The 19,453-nt window shown below is 41.6% G+C and overlaps 1 protein-coding gene across 10 annotated transcripts in view; it reads right to left on the reverse strand.

The window, feature by feature from the left end:
* LOC123944152 (phosphodiesterase 4D interacting protein) overlaps positions 1–19,453 on the reverse strand; it is a 235,459-nt gene that overhangs the window by 178,196 nt on the left and 37,810 nt on the right. Inside the window, exon 1 of one of the 10 annotated variants that reach the window (XM_046009083.1) lies at positions 7,254–7,593. The exons of the other annotated variants lie outside the window; for them this stretch is intronic. Within the exon in view, the coding sequence (XP_045865039.1) occupies positions 7,254–7,273 (20 nt within the window). The 5' untranslated portion in view covers positions 7,274–7,593. Of the gene's footprint in view, positions 1–7,253; positions 7,594–19,453 lie in introns of those variants that run through there. 10 annotated transcript variants of the gene reach the window in all.

Below are 19,453 nucleotides of genomic sequence, written 5' to 3' on the forward strand. Positions count from 1 at the left end.
TTTCCTCTCCTTGCAATAGATATCCCAATATGTATAGATGATTTTTAAAAATTGTTTTATTGATTTGAGGATTCTTCTTTTTTTTAGGGGGGAGGGCAGACAGAGAGGGAATTTTTTCTTAAAGATTTATTTATCTATTTTAGAGAGAGAGCATGTGCGTGGGGGAAAGAGACAGAGGGAGAGGCAGAATCTGCAAGCAGACTCCCCACTGGACACAGAGCCCCATGTGGGGCTCAATCTCAGGACCCTGAGATCATGAGCTGAGCTGAAATCAAGAGTCAGACACTTAACAAACAGAGCCACCCAGGCCCCCCAATATGCATAATTTTGATGTACTTTATCTCCACTTTTACTTTCTTATATTAAAATTTTCTGTCTATTACCATTTCAGGAAACATTTCAAGATTGTAACAGATATTATTAGCAAGAGCAAAGCACTTTACCCTAGAGAGGAGTAGAAGTTGGGAATATTGCTACTGATTCACCTAGGATACGTCACTTTAGGTCACTGTGCCTCCACTTCACCTTCTACAGTATAGGGACTCAGGTCTTGAAAAAGATGGTTAAATTGAACTGAAATATCCTCTATATATTTATGAGTTATATGAGTCTAAATGCTAAGCAATCTGCAACATATATTCAACAGCTACAAATGTTTGACATAGTTATTCTACTTCTGAACATCTATCACTCAAAAATAATCCTATGGAAGAAGATGCTTTATGTACCAAGATGTTTATCGCTTTATGTACCAAGATGTTTATCACTGATTATTTATAATAGTTAAAAACTGGAACCCTAAAGGCTTCATTATAAGGGAATGATGGAGTAAAGTTTTTTATTTCCACATATTCTACATCATGAATAACAATATTCCACATTATGACATGGAAAATAAATACATTTTTCCCCTGTGTAAAATGCTAGAAATTACTCAATTTTCTTTGTCAGTCAATGCTTTCTATATGTCAGCAGTTATTGCTTCTTCATAACCCTTCCATCTTGCCCATAATGAAGATACAAGTAGCTACTGTCCCTAGTTGGCACTGGAGAAGACAAAGGAGAAAGAAGTTTCTGGAGAGTAGAACAAACAGAGGAGGACTGGAGATAATGAGGCTCATTAAGGGAAAATGTATTAGAAACTATTAAAGTGCCATGAAAATACAATTGTGATGCTGATGATACTGATGAAGACGATGATGGTGAATAGTCTATGGATACTAAAGTGCTTCAGCTATGAGAAAAAAAAATTCAGATCATGCTTGTCTTGCTGACCACAGAACTCAGAAGATGTTCTACTGAGGAAAACAAGTCCTTAGTATGTCTGAATATTTTTAAATAGAATTTGGATAGAGCCACCTCGGGTCATCATGACAGCTCTTTTATTCTGGACTTTCTTCTAACTTTAAATGCTATTTGTATTTTTGCCAGAGACAACTTGTGGAATGTTCTGGGCTTATTTTGGAATTTTATTTATAAAATAGGGTCAACTTCAACAGGAGTAGTGTCCCAGGGCATCCACTGAATGGATGGATGCTCTACACAGCTTTGTATAAATTGTCCCTGAGCTATTTGAAAGGAGAGGGCACAATGATGACAGTCACCCAATTTATCCTTTCAGAGACAAAATGACCCCTTCCTAGTCTTCCTGTATTTGCAATCCACCTTAGCATGTAAGCTGAAAGAACTATAGGGGTAGGGGTATCCGGTCTGATCTAGTATACCAGAAATAAGCAAGTGGGGATGAAAGCACTGATTGAGATAAATTCCTCAAGCCAAAAACCAAGTACAGGCCTATTTAAAAGTAGCTCAGAGTTTTGAAGGCAGAAGTTTTTTCCTTTCCCAAATGCAGAAAAGTAATTGCCAAAGATGCTGAATGTTAAAAGGGAAATTCAAAGACCAAAGATGTTTCAGTAATAGGATTATGAGAAAGAGCATTTTCCTAATTTTAAAAAATGCTATATACAAAGCAGTAGCAGCACAGTGGGCAAAGGTACTGGAATCAACCAGGCCTTCATGCTCCAATGCTTAATTAACCTCTCTGGCCTCAGTTGCCTCATCTGTAAAATGAAGAGAAATGAGATTTCTGGTTGTAACTATGCGGTAGTAAATGGGACTCTCTGTCAACTTACTATGAATTCAAAGAGAAATAAATGTCTCTGCTTCCTCTACAGTTTAGAAGGATTGAATGTAGAGTTAAGCTAAGAGTTAATAATATAGAGCAGAATAAATGCAAATAGGCTATCAATGGGGATCCTTTTAGTGCAATATAATCATGGTAAATGGGCTTCTTGTCTTACTTGAAGGCTGCACTTTATGTGGGGGAGAAGAAACAAAATCAAATTTTTGAATTTTGAGACTGAACCACTATTTTTCTTGTTACTTCCCTTCTTCAAGTTTGCACCGCCACAGCAGGCGAATACAATCAATGCTTGCATTGTGTTAAATTAAATCACAAGGTTACATAAAACAAAATAAAACAGACTATTAAATTCCTTTCCTAACCTTTAATCTTATAGGTAACCCTCACATGGTTCAAGTTCATTTTTCCTTGAGTTATTTGTTTAGGGAAGTTGACTAAGGTTCACGTATGATTTGCCCGACTTTTGCTCAGCTTTTCCATATGCTACAAACAAGAGCATTTCCACCCAAAAGGGGAAGAGAATTAGTAATGACTTTTCCAGCATTTCACAGTATGATAGACTGGATAATCGCCCTCCAAAGAAGTCCACATTCCTAATCTCTGAGACCTGTCAAAGTGCCACTTTACATGGCAAAAGGGACTTTCAGATGTGATTAAGGATTCTGAGATAGCGGGATTATCCCAGATTATCCAGTTGCACCCAAGGTAATTACAAGGGTCCTTGTAAGAGATATACGCGAAAGTCAGAATTAGAAGAGGAGATGAGGGACGCCTGGGTGGCTCAGTTGGTTAAGCGGCTGCCTTCGGCTCAGGTCATGATCCTAGCGTCCTGGGATCGAGTCCCATATCGGGCTCCTTGCTCGGCAGGGAGCCTGCTTCTCCCTCTGCCTCTGCCTACTTGTGATCTTTCTCTCTCTGTCTCTCTCTCTGACAAATAAATAAATAAAATCTTTAAAAAAAAGATTTGATTAAAAAAAAAGATTTGATAGAAGAGGAGATGAAATTATGGGGCAGAGACTAGAGTGATGCCATTGCTGGAAAGGGGCCAAGAATCAAGCAATATGGACAGCCCCTAAAGTTGGACAAGGCAAGGACTGGATTCTTCCCGAGAGCCTCCAGGGGGAACACACTCCTGCAGACCTCTTCACTTTAGCCTAGAAGACTAATTTCCAGACTTTTGACCTCCAGGACTGCAAGATAATAACTTTGTGTTGTTTTCTGCCACTAAATTCATGGTAATTTGTTTCAGCAGCAGAAAGAAACTAATACAATCTAAGGAATCTGAAATACACACTCTTCAGGGAGTTGCTAGTCCAGATAAGGAATTTGAAATAGGTATGCAACCTTCTTTAGTGAGCTGCTAGTTCCAATAAGTGAATGCTATAAATTCAGAGCTGTAGAAGCCATTTTCCAGATAGATACAAGACTTGCAAGGTGATCAAAATTATCCTCATCATTTCCATGAGCTTACTCCTTTGATAACTCTTACCTTATTCATGGCCATTAGCTTGATTGGTGACCAAACCAGCTTTTTTGTAAAGCCAGTGTATTCAAAGGAAATTTGCTATTCCAGAACCAACGATGTTCTCCCCAAATGATTTAACCAAAGAGTCTTGGCAAAGGTCAGGCCACATAATTGAGGAAAAACACTCCTGTTAACCTCTAGCAGGGCAGATGGTGCATAGTTAGCAGTAGGGGTATTCTGCTGTGAGAACTCAAATACTCAGCACCCTGTTCTTTGTGGATAGACTGAGAAAGATAAAGAGTATGGAGGTTCATGTGAAAAACCTTTCAGACAGGAGGTTTCTGGAGCTGCCAAGAATGAAACTTGGGAGTAGAATCACAGTCTTCAAATTATTCATAAGCCTGAGTTGTCAGGATAAGGAGGCAGCTCCAGAACCAATGCAGAAACTGAATCACCAGCCAAACTCAACCCCATTTTTGTCTCAGTATTTTTTTCTCAGCTGTGTGTGTTCCCAGGGCACATTATTTAATCCCTGAAGTTCATTTTTTCTTGACTTAAAAATTATGACTATAATAACATTTCCCTTGTCCCTCAAAGGGTTGTGAGGATTAGGTGAAATGAAGTCTGCGAAGGGGTTAGCACACAAGTTAATGGACACAAGCCTCATAAACAGTTGCTTTACACTTAATTTTTACTCTTTGAATTTCTCAAGTTGTGCTTCTCCCCTGTGCTCTCACGCATATGTCTGCTTTAGCCTCTCTTAGATTTATAGGCAATGAGAAAGTACAATGTTTGAAGGCAGAAGCCCAGTCTCATTCACTGCTTCACCCTTAGCATTTAGCACAGTGCTTTGCCTGTACTGGGCTCTCACATTTAAAATAAATGGTTAGGAACCGATCTTAACTGTGCGTTAGGAAACATCTGAGACATCGGTTATGATACATGATTATAGGATTTTTCCATCTATGATCCACTAGGTGGTGAAGTAAATTGAGTTACACTAGCATTTTCTCTTTTTTGAAGAAAAGGAGCAGGACAGAAAAGATCAGAGTACAAAACACACAGTAAGGTGATAATCTTGTTTCATTTATACATGGGAGTACGCCTGGTTGTAATGTAAATACATTTCTCACTGTAAGAGCAAAAAATCCAAAAACCAAAAAAAAAAAAAAAAAAAGAACATCCTGATTCTTCCACCTCACCAACATTTGGTATTTTCTGTCTTTTTCATTTCGGTTATTCCAGTAGGTATACAGTGTATGGCACTGTGGTTCTAATTTGCATTTCCCTGATGACTAGTGATGTGGAGCACTTTTTCACTGTATCTCAGTCCATTGTCTATCCTCTTTATAACCACTTTAGAAAACTATTTGGCAGTATCTACTGAAGCTGAACATGCATTTCCTATTACTCAGAAATTCTACATCTACGCATTTCCCCAACAGCAATATGTACATATGTTCACCAAAAGACATGCCCAAGAATGTTCATAGATAGCAACCTATTTGTAATAGCTCCAAATCAGAAATTGCCTAAATGCTCATTAACAATCGACTGGATAAATAAATTTGATATATTTACATACAATAGAATCCCACACAGAAGCAAGAATGAATGGACTATAACTACACACAACAATATGGGAGAATCCCACAAGCATCAGATGGAATGAAAGAAGCCAGATATACAAGAGTACACAGTGGATAATTTCGCTGACATAAGGGGTCAAATCCAGGCAAAACTGATCTATGGTGTGAGAAATTAGGATAATAGTTATTCTTGGGTCATGAGGGCTTCAGGAGTGCTGGTTATGCCCTTTTTGATCTGAATGTCTAAAATATGGATATACTCAGTTTGTGACATTAATAGAACTATAAACATATTATTTGTGGTTTTCTAAATTATTTCTGAATTTATCTGAAGTCTAAATACACATCTACATATACAGTTCAGAAAAAAAATTAATCTTTTTTTTTTTTTAAGATACAGTGAACAACACCGCTCACTCTTGTTACCGTCAAGTGGTCATCTACCTCTGCTCAAACAATGTCAGGGACCGGAATCTATTTAGTACCAGCTAGGTCACTTGTTAGAAAGTTTTTCCCTGGGGTACCTGGGTGGCTCAGTGGGTTAAGCCTCTGCCTTCAGCTAAGGTCATGGTCTCAGGTCCTGGGATCAAGTCCCACATTGGACTCTCTGCTCAGCGGGGAGCCTGCTTCCCTCTCTCTCTCTGCCTGCTGCTCTGCCTACTTGTGATCTCTCTTTCTCTCTGTCAAATAAATAAGTAAAAATATTAAAAAATAAAAAAGAAAGAAAGAAAGCTTTCCCTTACACAAAGCCATAACTTGCCTCCTCCATAATGTATTATTCTGTCCTCCTAAGGGATTCCAAATCCATCCAGTCCCACTCCCTCCAATTGCTCTCCAAATATTTGAAGGAAACCACCATATCCACCACCACCCCAGCCCCGTCTTCACTTCCTCAGACTAAAGAACCGCAGATCCTTCAGTCACCCCCCTCAAGGTGTGGTTTTCAGTCCCCTGCTATCTATTGATTGCACACCTCTATCTAGTGATGCCCACAACAGAGCATTGCCCTGTAGGAGAGGCCTCAGAAGAGCAGAAAAGAGCAAAAAGTAGAATCACTATTTGTAAATCTATATAGCATGTGCCTACCAACACACCCAAAGCTTCCATTTTTTAAAAACCGACACGATATAGATCACTCCTGTTGAACAATTAGCTGAAGTCCCTCAGATCTTTTTCACACGGCCTAATTTCCCTTCTGTGTCTGTATGGTCTGCTTTCTCTCTCAGGAGTCAACACACATTTGGCCTCACTCCAATCTCCAAAGCTAAATCCTGGAGATGGAGCGATATCGATTATGGAGACACCTCAGGAATCCAGCCTCTCCATCCACCCTCCCACTGACAAAAATGAAGTCTTTGTCCTAACACATTCTCTTTTATCCCTGAATGGGGCTGTTTTAACGTGCACTGAGGGGGAAGGAGTAGGGGAAGGAGAAAACACAATTCCACTGGGTATCTCCAAAATATGACCTAAAACCTCACTGCCACCGGGGTCTCAACAAAGCCTGGGCAATGAAGAGCACCCTGGTCTCTTTCTTCCTTCTTCCCTCTTCCAAGTCACTCCAACTGGAGACTCTGGAGATGAGCAATGCTGGGCTCTGCTCACTCAGGGCTTTGCCTTTTGTGTGACTGGTGGAGGATGAGGCTAAGGAAAACGTGGCAGGGTGAGGAGGAGGAATCTGATATTTTTCAAGGTATCTGAAATCCTAGGTATCTCTGAAGAATGACTTACGCCAATCTCTCTCATCTGTGGAACAGCGAAAAGACAGAGAACCATTTCTACAAAAACTTCCAGGTAAGGCCCACTGGGTATTTTTACTATCAAGACTAGGTGGAAGGGAGACGCATTCAGCAAGGAAAACGCCGGAGAACAGAACATGTGCGGAAGGATCAAGAGAAGTTGGAATTAGAAAGGTATTTTTATAAAAAAGAGAAGATAGCCAAGGCCCCTAGGTGAGGGGCGACCTCTCCTTAAGGTCGCGGGGTCGCGGGCGCGGGGCGGGGGGGGGGGGGGGGAGCGTACCCAGAATGCAGGGAGAAAGCAGCAGCTCACCTACCTCGTCCACGTCTGCTCCATTTTCCAGGCGCTTCCCTCACTGTCAGGGCTCTCCTCACCCGGGAGTGGAAGCAGCCTGGGAAAATGAGAACCCTTGCCCACGAATCTCCAGTGCAAAGAGCGGCAGCTTTCCCCTCCCCAGCTCCTTCTTTCTGTGTTGGCGAAGAGAGGGCTCGGCTCCCTGTGTTTTGAGAAGACCGATTTGACGTGGCCGAACCTCCCTCCAGCTAACGGGGCAACGGGCAACAAGGGAGGGACTGTTCTCGGTAGGAAGCGGGACGCGGAGCGGAGCGGCGCCTGGAGCTCTTTGGGGAACTGGGGCCCGAGGCGGCACGGCGGGGCGCGCACACGCTCCCAGGCTGAGACACTACTGGCTGGCACGAGTTGCTCCGCGCCAGCTGAGCTGTCAACCGCGAGCGGAGGCGGGGCTCCCGGCAGCCAGTGTGCTGGGGGCCCAGCCAGCCCAGGTGACACGCCTCCCCGCCGCGGTGATGGTGGCGGAAGGGCAGAGGGCTCCCAGGGCGCTGAACCGAGCGCCTCTGTTCCTCCCCTGTCCCACTGAGGGCGCTGTAAAAACAGAACAAAACAAAACAAAAAACAACTAACTGTCGTTAGAATTTGGAGCGAAGATCCTCTTGTGTGCCTGCGCGACCCCACCCACAGGTAAACCCGGAACCAGAGCTGGGCTCTGGGAGGGTCGGAGGTGCAGTCCTGGCTTAAGGCAGATGCCCAGCTCTAGATGGTCATCGGCCATGATGATATTTTCCTAGAGATCTGACACGCCAGTCTCAGCATTGATTGGGGGACAGGAACCTTCCTCAGAAAGGGAAGCAGCATCCTAACGGAACCTTGCAGCCTCATTAGCTGCCTCCATCTCGATCAGCCCCTGGTTTTATACTGTTCTACCTTGAGTCTCCCAAGCACAGAGGCAATTGGGCTTTAGCTTCAGAGGAGGGCAGAGGGTTCCTGAACTTCCCAGAACTCTAGAAAAGCTTCAAGACAGTAGCCGACAGGACTAGAATCTCCTCCTTAATTATTCTAAGATCATGGAAAAGGGCCCTTTGATGACGGCACTGCCTGAGACTCTGTACCATCTATTTATGTGATGAGGTTTAAACAAGGCAGACATGCTATAATTAAAGTGCTTACAGCCCCGAGCCCCTTCTTAGCTCTAAAATAAAACCTTTTTATTAAGTGACATGATCACCGTTATTATTTGTGTTACCAATGACCTTTTTTAATTTGCAGAAAGCTTTATAGTGCCCACATGTGGCAATGTTGGTTTAGTTATACTTATTTCACAAATGATAGATTTGAGATCCCAAAAAGCTCAAAGTCTCTGCTAAGGCTCTGATACAGGTTATCTTCTCCATGGTGTGACCCCGGGTAGTTACTCTCTAAATTTCTGAAAATAAAGCCAACAAGATGTCTCTACGGAGAATTGATTCTTTTAGGTATCCTAGGATACCTAGGACTAACTCGGGAAGGGCCCAGCATGCCTGAGAATGGGCAAAACTGTGGGGAACCCATATTCTTGGAGCTATCATTGACCTTACTATGTTTTGGATTATTTCCTCTAGTTATCAGCACAGAATAGGGGTGGGGAGGGCAGGATAATAATAAAACATCTGTGGGTTCAGAGGAACCGTCTAATGGGCCCCTAATCTAGAATTCCCGAACCCCAGCACTAAGCTTGGACCTAAGGCCACACTGTTCCTGAGCTTGCATGTTTCCAGGAAACATTTTAAGGCTCAGTTTGACCCGTGACAAGGCTTACAGGCCACTCGTCTTGAAAAGGATCTAGTGCTGCAAACACAACAAGCAAAAAAGGGTTAGGAGAGTCAGATTTCCATCCTTCATACCAAAGTTGGTGCTATATTTAGTATTGTCTCAAATCAAATTACGGGCTACTGAGTCTGGAGAGGAACTGTATTTACAGCAAGACATATGCTGCGTCCAAGAAGTGATAGCATTAACTGGATGAACTATGGGGTCTCAGAGGTGAGGCAAGAAAATACGGCAGTTTATTTTAAATAACATTTTTACAAAGCATAGTACATTCTTTGTAAACAGTTGAAAAATACAAAAAGAAGTATATAGAAAGTAAACTACCCATAATACCCAGAGACAATCAATGTTAAACATTTGTTGAAATTTCTTTCCGGTCTCTTTAAAATGTATCTTTTAACCCAAAATACCGACTCTTTCTTACACACCCAAGAGTATATTCTTGTAAAGGGATTTCATTGTTGTTTTCTGGATTATGTTTATTGTCAAAAGAACAAAGTTTTTGTGTTAGATTGTAAAAAAAAATCACCCATATACCCACTCTGCCAACACAACTTTAAATTTCTCTACACTCCATCTCCTCATTATCTGCACATATTATGTATCTATTTCTATAATTATAATTACAGCCTAGACATAAGTTTATGCCCTCCTTTACTCATTATTAGATATCTGTCCGTGTTGTTAGAGTGTTTATGTATTTATTATCCTAATATTGTATAATACTATATAGTATCAATAAAACTATAGTTTACTTAATAATATTTTGTTACTGTTAACAGTAACTATTTCTACTAGAAATAGTTACACTGGGCCACCTGGGTGGCTCAGTGGGTTAAGCCTCTGCCTTCGGCTCAGGTCATGGTCTCAGGGTCCTGGGATCAAGTCCCGCATCAGGCTCTCTACTCAGCTGGGAGCCTACTTCCCCACCCCCGCCCCCCGCCTGCCTCTCTGCCTACTTGTGATCTCTCTGTCAAATAAATAAATAAAATCTTAAAAAAAAAAAAAGAAATAGTTACACTGTTTCTAATATTAGACTCATAAACAATGCCTCCATTATTTTATTCTTTTGAATTGTTTCTCTAGGATAACTTCTTAAGACATAGGAATGTGAGGATAAAAGTACTTTCCAGGGATGCCTGGCTGGCTCAGTAAGTCGAGTGTATAACTCTTAATCTTGGGGTTGTAAGTTCAAGCCCTGCATTGGGTGTAGAAATTACTTAAAAATAAAATCTTTGGGGCTCCTGGGGTGGCTCAGTTGGTTGAACTTCTGACTCTGGGTTTTGGCTTGGGTCATGATCTCAGGGTTGTAGGACAGACTCCCCACCAACTCCCCGTGCTTGGTGGGGAGTCTGCTTAGGATTCTCTCCCTCTCCCTCTGCCCCTCCCCCCTGCTCTCTCTTTCCCTCTCTCTAAAATAAATAAATACATTTTTAAAAAATAAAGTAAAATCTTTAAAAAGAAAGGACTTTCCAAATTTATCATTTTACACAGCCTGAGTAACACTAGGATTTATCACTTTAACTGTTCTCTTTAATAGGTAAGAAGAAATTATTTAATAGTTGTTCTCTTTAATAGGTAAGAAATTATTTAAGTTTTATATATATATGTATCTATGCTTATCTATATGGTATATAAATAATTAAACATAATCTCATTTTACTTTATATTTCTTAGAATACTAACTAGTAAAATCCTATTTCATAGGCTTTCTTTCTTTCTTTTTTTTTTTTTTTTTAAGTAGGCTCCATGCCCAGAGTGGAGCCCAACACAGTCCTTGAACTCATGACCCTGAGATCAAGACCTGAGCTGAGATCAAGAGTCAGACACTTAATTGACTGAGCCCCCAAGAGCCCCTTTCATAGGCTTTCTTGCAAACCATTATCTCTAGTAGCTAGTCATTCTAAAATCCTGTTGTGTTGTCATCGTATTAGTCGTCTTTTTGTTGCAACGATGCTGTTTAACAAAGAACTCCTAAATCTCAGTATCTTACCGCAAACATCCACTCCTTACTCAAGGATCTGGACTTCAGGGATGGATTGGTTGAGCATGGGTTCAAGACTATTCCAAGTAGCTCTCATTTCAGGACCCACACGAAGAAGCAGTGGCTACCTGGGGAACATTCTTCTCATGGTAGGTTGCAGGAGTGTAGGAGAGTTGGCACAGACTCTTAAAGTTTGCACTCAGAACAGGGACATTGCCCTTTCTGTGGTATTTCATTCCTCAAAGTAAGTTACATGGCCAAATCCAAAGTCATTGGTGCAGAAAAGTGCACTCTGCCCACAGACTGCAGGAAGGTGAGTAGCTATAGAACAACAATGGAGTTTACAATCTCCCAGTCCCTGTATGCTGTGCTTTCTGGCTTTTTGCTCAACTTTTCTCCTGGTACATGAATGGTCACTTCACCCTTCCCCATCCCATTTAAAGTTAGGTGTGGCTTTTGGTCAATGAAATGTAACTTGCTTTGGTCACTGAAATGTGAAAGGAAATCTCATGTGTCCACTTCTAAGCAGAATGTAGAAGTTTTTAAGAGTCAGCACATAATCAGCAATTGCCAGTTTCCACTGTTGTTTGGATCTTTGAAGGTTAATAGGTGTCAAGAAGAAGCTTTCATCCACTTGGGTCTCTGAGTGACTCTGATGATCCAAGTGTTCCTACTGGCCCAAACTGAACATGTGGACTGACCAAGAAATACATTTTTGTTCTATTAAGTTACTGAGATTTGGAAATTAGTTAATAACTGCACTGTAGCCTTGCCTACCTTGACACATTTCTTACTTCCATTTTGAGTTACCGAAGACTATGGATCGCATAAACATGGCTAACATACTTTCTCCAGATTCTAAGAATGCTATAGCTACTGACTCCTTTCATCTTCCCCCAAACCTGACGAGCTGGGCTCTAGTTACCTCTATTTTGTAAATGACTAACATGGAGCCCAGGGAGGTGAATATACTGCCTACCTTCACAAAGCTGAAATGTAAAACAGCTTTGCTCCAGAACATCACACCCACCCACTCACTATGCACACTGCTCCCCAAATTCTGACACCCAGCAGTTACTGAGACTTAGGTAAGAGGACCCTCTGTCTGTGACTCTTTCACTCCAGTGATCATTGCAGTTGATTCAGCTGACTTGGTCAGTCAACAGATGTCCCCTCTGTCCCTTATCACTCCACATCCATCTCTCTAACCTTGGGGATTTATTTGTTTGTTTTTAAATGTCCTTTCCAGACAGAGAGGAATCATTCCAGTATCAAGGATAAGAGTGTCTGTGGCACTTAACGATGGCCAGGAATTCTTTCCTTCTTCTTCCATTGAGAGATGGGATCTAATTCTCCTCCCTTTTAATTTGGGTCTGCCTTGAAGATTTACTTGACTGATAGAGTATAGTCGTAAGAGATGTTCTGGAACTTGCAAGGTTAAGTCATTAAGAAGCCTTGTAGGTGTCCCACCTGCAGGGTCTTTTAACTGAGTTAAGATATGCCTGGGGATACCTGGGTGGCTCAGTCAGTTAAGTGCCTGCCTTTGGCTCAGGTCATGATCCCAGAGTTGTGGGATGGAGTCCTGCATTGGGCTTCCTCCTCTCCCTCTGCCTGCCACGCTTCCCTTGCTTATGCTCTCTTGTTCTCTCTCTGACAAATAAATAAATAAAATCTTTTTAAAAAGAGAGAGAGAAGCTGGTAAGAAGAGCCCAACCAATTAGAAAATAAAAACTGAGGTCAGAATGGAAATAGATGTCATCTTCTTTCAAAACCCTGTGGAGAGAAGCCCCGAGCCTACACAGAGAGAGGCAGATGCCTAACTGAACCCGCCACCTGGCAGTTACCATAAAGGTGCCAAGCATGTGAATGAAGTGTTGGAGCTTCGAGATCAGTCCCATCATCTACTGGTCCTAACTGAGCAGCCGTGGCTCTGGCTATATGGAGTAGATTTGCCCTGCTGAGTCATGCTAGGATTACTGACCCCCAAATCATGAGATATAAAAATGTGATTTTCTTGTGTTGAGCCATAAGTTTTGGAGTAGTTTACTAAGGGGCAGTAGTTAACCGAGACAGTTTGGTCCCTGTAAGTGGGGTATAGCTATAACAAAAACCTAAAACAAGTGGCAATGATTTTGAGACCTGGATACAGCAGAACCTGGAAAGGCCTTATGGAGACAGTTAGTGAAAGCTGGAAGGGCACTGAGGGACCTACTACGGAGACTGCGGACAGTGAAGAAAATATTAGGGGCTTAAAAAAAAAAATGGCCTGTGTTATGTCATGGCAGAAATTTAGCCACCTGTGGGAATGTGGAAAAAAGAAAATATCCCTAATGGATGGGTGGATCTGGCCAAGGAAATTTCTAAACAGAATTTCAAAAGTGCTAACTGGCTTTTTGTAACCACATATGACAAGGTATAGATAGAAAAAGCTGGGTTGGGGGGGGGACTGCAGTTTTTAAGCAGACTTTAGGGGAAATATAGAGTCAGGACTTGCTACATTCAAAAATTAAGCTGCCTCTTATCCAAATCTCTCCAGATAGCAAAAGTTTTCAAATTAACAAGTAGTTTCAGGGCAAAAAATCAAATCCAAGATGTCACTGTTAGACCCATGGCTAATACCTCAAAATATTTAAGGTGCCTCATGTATCATTTCAGTTACACAAAAAGGCCTTTTTTGTGTAAGAATTTTGAGGGTGTGCCTCTCTACTAGACAAAGAAGCATCTAAGAATCTGAAGGGCCCTTTGTCTCACAGCAGCCTCAGAGATGCCCAAGGTAGAGCAGAGCTTGTTCCGGAATGAAATGTGGGCATAGCTTTTGTCTAGAGGAGTTGATTATAATTAGTTCAAAAGATGCCTTCGAGGGGCGCCTGGGTGGCTCAGTGGGTTAAGCCGCTGCCTTCGGCTCAGTTCATGATCTCGGGGTCCTGGGATCGAGTCCCACATCGGGCTCTCTGCTCAGCAGGGAGCCTGCTTCCCTCTCTCTCTCTCTCTGCCTGCCTCTCTATCTACTTGTGATCTCTCTCTGTCAAATAAATAAAAAATAAAATCTTAAAAAAAAAAAAAAGATGACTTCGATGTTTTTTACGCAAATTGTACCAGCATGGACTGAAAGGGATTAAGACAGGACAGAATGAACCCTTAACCTGCCAACGAGAGTAAACAAGTTGAGAAAGTCGCCCAACAGCAAACAAGGACTTTTTCTTATGGAAAAAGAAGAATAACTCAAAGAATTGAAACCAAAACCCCAGAAGACAGGCCAAGAGGTCTTCAGATACAAAAGAACCGAACTCAAGGAGCTATACCCTAGGAGCCTCATCTCCTGTACTTGATTTACATGGTAAGATTCTGGATTTCTCAGCTGCTCCAGTAAATGTTATGAAACTTTGGGGAATTTCGGGAGGGAAGGAGTTATGCATGTGGTAACATTCGTGACCAAAAGGTGCAGGACTGTGGTATATTAAGGGTAGTGGAAAATTCTTTGCTACTTCTTCCATTACAAGGTGGGGTCTAATTCTCCTCCCCTTCAGTCTGGGATGGTTTTAGTGAATGGCTTGACCAAGAGAATGCGGTGCTAGGCCGTCAATTCTGAGGTGGGGTAATAAGTCTTGCAGCTTCTACCTGTAACTCTTGAGATCCTGAGCAGCCATGAAAGAAGTCTGACTACCCTGAGGTGGAGCCCCAAGACCACACATGCGACATCACCCAGCAGCACCCGTGAAGGCAGCAGGCATCACGCACATTCTATGCCAGAAGTAAGTGATGTTGTTCTGGGGCTCCCAGAGCAGCTTTCAGCCAAATACCACCAAATGACCCAGTCCACGCCACAAGGTACAGATAAATTGCTCAGCAGAGACTTATTCAAATTCCCAACCCACAAAATCACAAGGAATAATAAAACAGTTGTTGTTGTAAGCCATGAAGTTCTGAAGTACCTCGTTATGCAGAAACCGACAATTAGAGCAATACCTTAAAATGTGCACAATAATTCTGATACATTATTCATTCATTCAAAAAAAAAAAAAAAACCAACACTGAGAACCACTGTGTGTCAGACACTATTCTATATATGAAGGCACCGCAGTAAAACAGAGCACATGTTAGGCATTGTGCTATGTGTTTAAAATCTAGTGTGGGAAGTTAGGCAGGCATTGATCAAACAATAATACAAAATCAGGTTGTCCAAAGTGCTATAGTAACGGTACAAAGAGAAACTTAAAGTGTGATTAATTAAATCTGATTAGAGAAGGTTTCATAAGATTGGTAGCATCTGAGTCAAGTCCTGAAGGATGCTAGTAATTCAAAACTTTATCATACATTAGGATTGCAAAATACAGTGCTTTTATTTAAAAATTTAAATTTTCACGGGTAGGAGCACCTGGGTGGCTAAGTCAGATAAGCGTCTGCCTTTAGCTCAGGTCATGATCTCAGGGTCCCTTGATGGAGAGTCCCTCGTCCAGCTCCCTACTCAGTGGGGAGCCTGCTTCTCCCTCTCAGTCTGCCCCTCCCCTCCCTCATACTTGCACATGAGCCCTCTCTCTCTCTCAAATAAATAAATATTTTTAAAAAAATAAATTTTCACTGGTAGAAGAAATAGTTTCAGCCTCCCCTGACTGGCTGCTTCATCTGGAAAAGCCTGTCACTGACAGGCATCACAACTTTAGATTCCTAACTCTAGAATCAAGGAGATTTGAAAATCTCCCCTTCCCCATCAGTTTCTAGCCCTGTGATTTTGACAAGTCAAACTCCGTGTTTTAGCTTCCTCGTTTGTAAAATAAGGTTAATGATAATAACTACCTAATAGGGTAGTTGTGAGAATGGAGTGAGGTAATATATGACAAGTGTTTAATTCATTGCCCAGCACATTTTAAGCATTCAATAAATCATAGCTGTTTTTTTATTAATGTTTGCATACCAGGCAGGATTCCAACCCCCCATTGGAGTTGTGAATTTTAATTTCAGTTCTGCTCCAAATTGCACTCTAGGGCTAGGCCAGTGACCCAGATTTTCCATTTCTCAGCTCTCTGATTTATCGTATGAGACCAAAGCACTGACAAGGAAGCTGGATAAGCTGCTTCCTTCACTCCCTGGCTGGAGAACTAGGGGGGGAAAGTGGCTATTTCCTCCATTGTGTATTCTTTCCTTTGTCTCCCAACCTTCTTCCCCTGTCTTGAGGACTGTGTGTGTGTGTGTGTGTGTGAGTGTGTGTGTGTGTGTGTTTATTCAGATCTGTCTCCGTCATTAGTTAGCCTTGTCTGTCAGCTGTAACAAAAACCACAAGGAAAGAAATTATGACCCAGCCCTCAGACAGCTGGTGGTAATTTACTCCTACAAACCCCCTCATTCTTTCAACACCCACTATTTATGTGTATCTGATGCTGGGGGAGGGGGAATCATGCAAGAGCTGTGGTATGCAAATTTCTAGGAAGGGGATTGGAACAGTGAGGAGGGACGTGTGTGAAATTACATGGATAACTCTCCTTGCTTTGAACATAGATACTGGGCCTTAAAAATTAAAGTGATTGATGTGAAGGTTAATAAATAAATTTTTGGAACCAGAAACAGTATTGGAATAAATTGACAAATAGCTTTGAAGGCACTCATGACAACTGCACCGTCACTAAAACTTGAGTCATTTTCCAGCAAAGGGACAAGCACTTCCAGTCCAAGGCCAGGGAGCATGTTTCAGGAAATCCACGCCTTTCCAAAGACGCATAGAGATGATAACTAAACACAGTTCATGATCCTGGCTTAGAGCTTGGGTTAGATTCTGAATTAGAAAACATATTGCTTAGGAGAAGGCCGCCAGCCAGCTATGGTCTCTGCTTTTGTTTCTTGTATCGTGCCACTTACTAGCTTGTCCTCAGATCGACCAAGATGGATTTCTCTGGATTTAAAATTCTGGCAGACACTGAGAATCCCTGATATTCTGTTCCCTCTACAGATTGGACCCAAAATATATAGATATTATACATAAAGTTTAAAAAATTCAGTGTTATGCTTCATATATATGTATATATATTTTCATTTATATATATGTATATATATTTGTTTATTTAGAACATAAATCAGTTTTTAAAACTTGCCATCTTGAAAAAATGTAAAAATTTTATTTTATTTATTTTTAAAGATTTTACTTATTTATTTGTCAGAGAGAGAAAGAGAGCACAAGCAGGGGAAGTGGCAGGCAGAGGAAGAAGCAGGCTCCCTGTGGGGCTCAATCCCAGAACCCTGGGATTATGACCTGAGCTGAAGGCAGACGCTTAACCGACTGAGCCACCCAGGAGTCCCAAAAATGTAAAAATTTTATACATATGAAAAAGCTGCAAAAATAGCACAATGAAGTCCTGTAAATTCTTCAGTTGATTCACCAGTCACTAACATTTTGCCACATTTCTTTCCCTCTCTCTCTCTACACACACACACAATTATTGATGAACCATTTGAAAGTAAGATGCAGACCCCTATATTTCAGTGTGCATTGCCTATGAATAATTGAAATTATTAAATTATTGTGATTATGTAAAAGAATACATCACCTTCCCAGGTCCACTTTTGTCACTATTAAATAGAATCTGAAGTATTTGCACTGAATTACTTAACTAATATCAAGAACTATCCCTGGTAGATTTCTGGCTCAAATCTGCACAACTAATGGGGCTCATCAAAGTAATCGCTCCCAGGACAAAGGTAAATATACAAGAAAGATAAATCCCCTTTCCTACACTTAGAATTACTGGAAGCCAATTTCTTGCCAGTTTTGAACAGCTGTTTTGTCCTATCTTCCAGCTGGCAAGGATTCATGCATACTGACATGTAGCCTCAGAAAGACTCACACAACCAAGGAAAAAATTTAATGAGAAAAGCTCCACATGTGTGTATTCACTTTTGTCTTAATTTCTATTTCAGCGTATAAGAAGCCGAAATACTGAGCTGTGGATTTCAATATCAAACATCTGGCAATCCTAGACAAAAAAAAATTAGCATACTTCAATAGTCTTTCACCCTCACAAAGTCCCACACTTGCGTAGTTCAACCACTATGATTCATTTTAACTAAAATAATCTTTTATGAGATGGAAGTATCCCCATTTTAGGCTAGGTTTGTGATACAGCAACAGACCCAGAAATACTAGCTGGTTCTAAAGTGGAAGTTGTGATATACAGAGAAGAATAATTGCATCCTATATTTATTGGCTTTGGTAAGTTCTCGGGAGATAGAGGGAAAAATCAAGGCCAGATGATCTTGGTGCTGATTCAAGCTTTTTTTTTTTTTTAAGATTATTTTATTTTAGAAGGAGATGAAGAGACCAGGAGTGAAGGAAGGGGCAGAGAGAGAGAGGGAGGGAATCTCAAGCAGACTCCCTGCTGAGCACAGAGCCCAACAACAACAGGGCTTGATCCAGGACTCTGAGATCATGACCTGAGCTGAAATCAAGATTCAGATGCTTAACAGACTGAGTCACCCAGGTGCTCCATCAAGCTTTTGATTCAACTGTGAAGGTGTTCAAGACTGGACCTCAGGTATGGGGAGAAGGGCGCCACCTTAGCTGTGGTGCAAAATTTGAGGGACACCAAAGATTCAGTAATCAAAATAACTGATATCTTATGGCAATATTTTTTTTAAGATTTTATTTATTTATTTGACAGACAGAGATCACAAGTAGGCAGAGAGGCAGGCAGAGAGAGAGAGGAGGAAGCAGGCTCCCCACTGAGCAGAGAGCCCCATGCGGGGCTTGATCCCAGGACCCTGAGCTGGAGGTAGAGGCCTAACCCACTGAGCCACCCAGGTGCCCATCTTATGGCAATATTTTTGAAAACAAAATTATTGTGAAAAATCCATGATGAACGAAATATCAAAATTTTAAGTAAAGGCAGGATCTGTCTCTGCACTTGCAAGACCTTGGGAGTGAGTGCCTTACTTGCCCTCTGGTCGGGGCCCTGGCTGTTCATCCCAGATGATGTGACAAGAGCCAAATCCTTAGATGTGTCCACTGGTATTCTCTAGTGCGGCGTTCTGCTGACCTTGTTGGCAATGGCTATCTATATATCATGAACTGCCACATATCAGGTAGCACGTTGAAAATACCACAAGACAAAATTGACTATCCAGTCTCCTCCCAAACTCCTTCCCAAGCAGCTGCAAGGCTCAGAGGCAAGTTCCTGTGATTTATAGGGCACTGGGAAGATGCTGGAACAGGGTGGGAAGGGGAGATGGTGGGAGAGGGTAAAAAGAACAATTTATCTTACGAATCGCTACTAAGGCAATTACACCAGAATGCGAATTTTCAAGAACCTGCCCTTTGAAGAAAACCCTGAGCCCTAACTCTCAATTTGTAGCACCAACCCATTCAACTCAAAGGTGAAATCCACTTCACCATTAGCCTTCCCATGACTTGGGCAACACTTGGCTCTGGAAATCAAAGTAGCCAT

Source organism: Meles meles, chromosome 1 (assembly GCF_922984935.1).
Source record: "Meles meles chromosome 1, mMelMel3.1 paternal haplotype, whole genome shotgun sequence".
Classification (NCBI taxonomy): Eukaryota; Metazoa; Chordata; class Mammalia; order Carnivora; family Mustelidae; genus Meles; species Meles meles.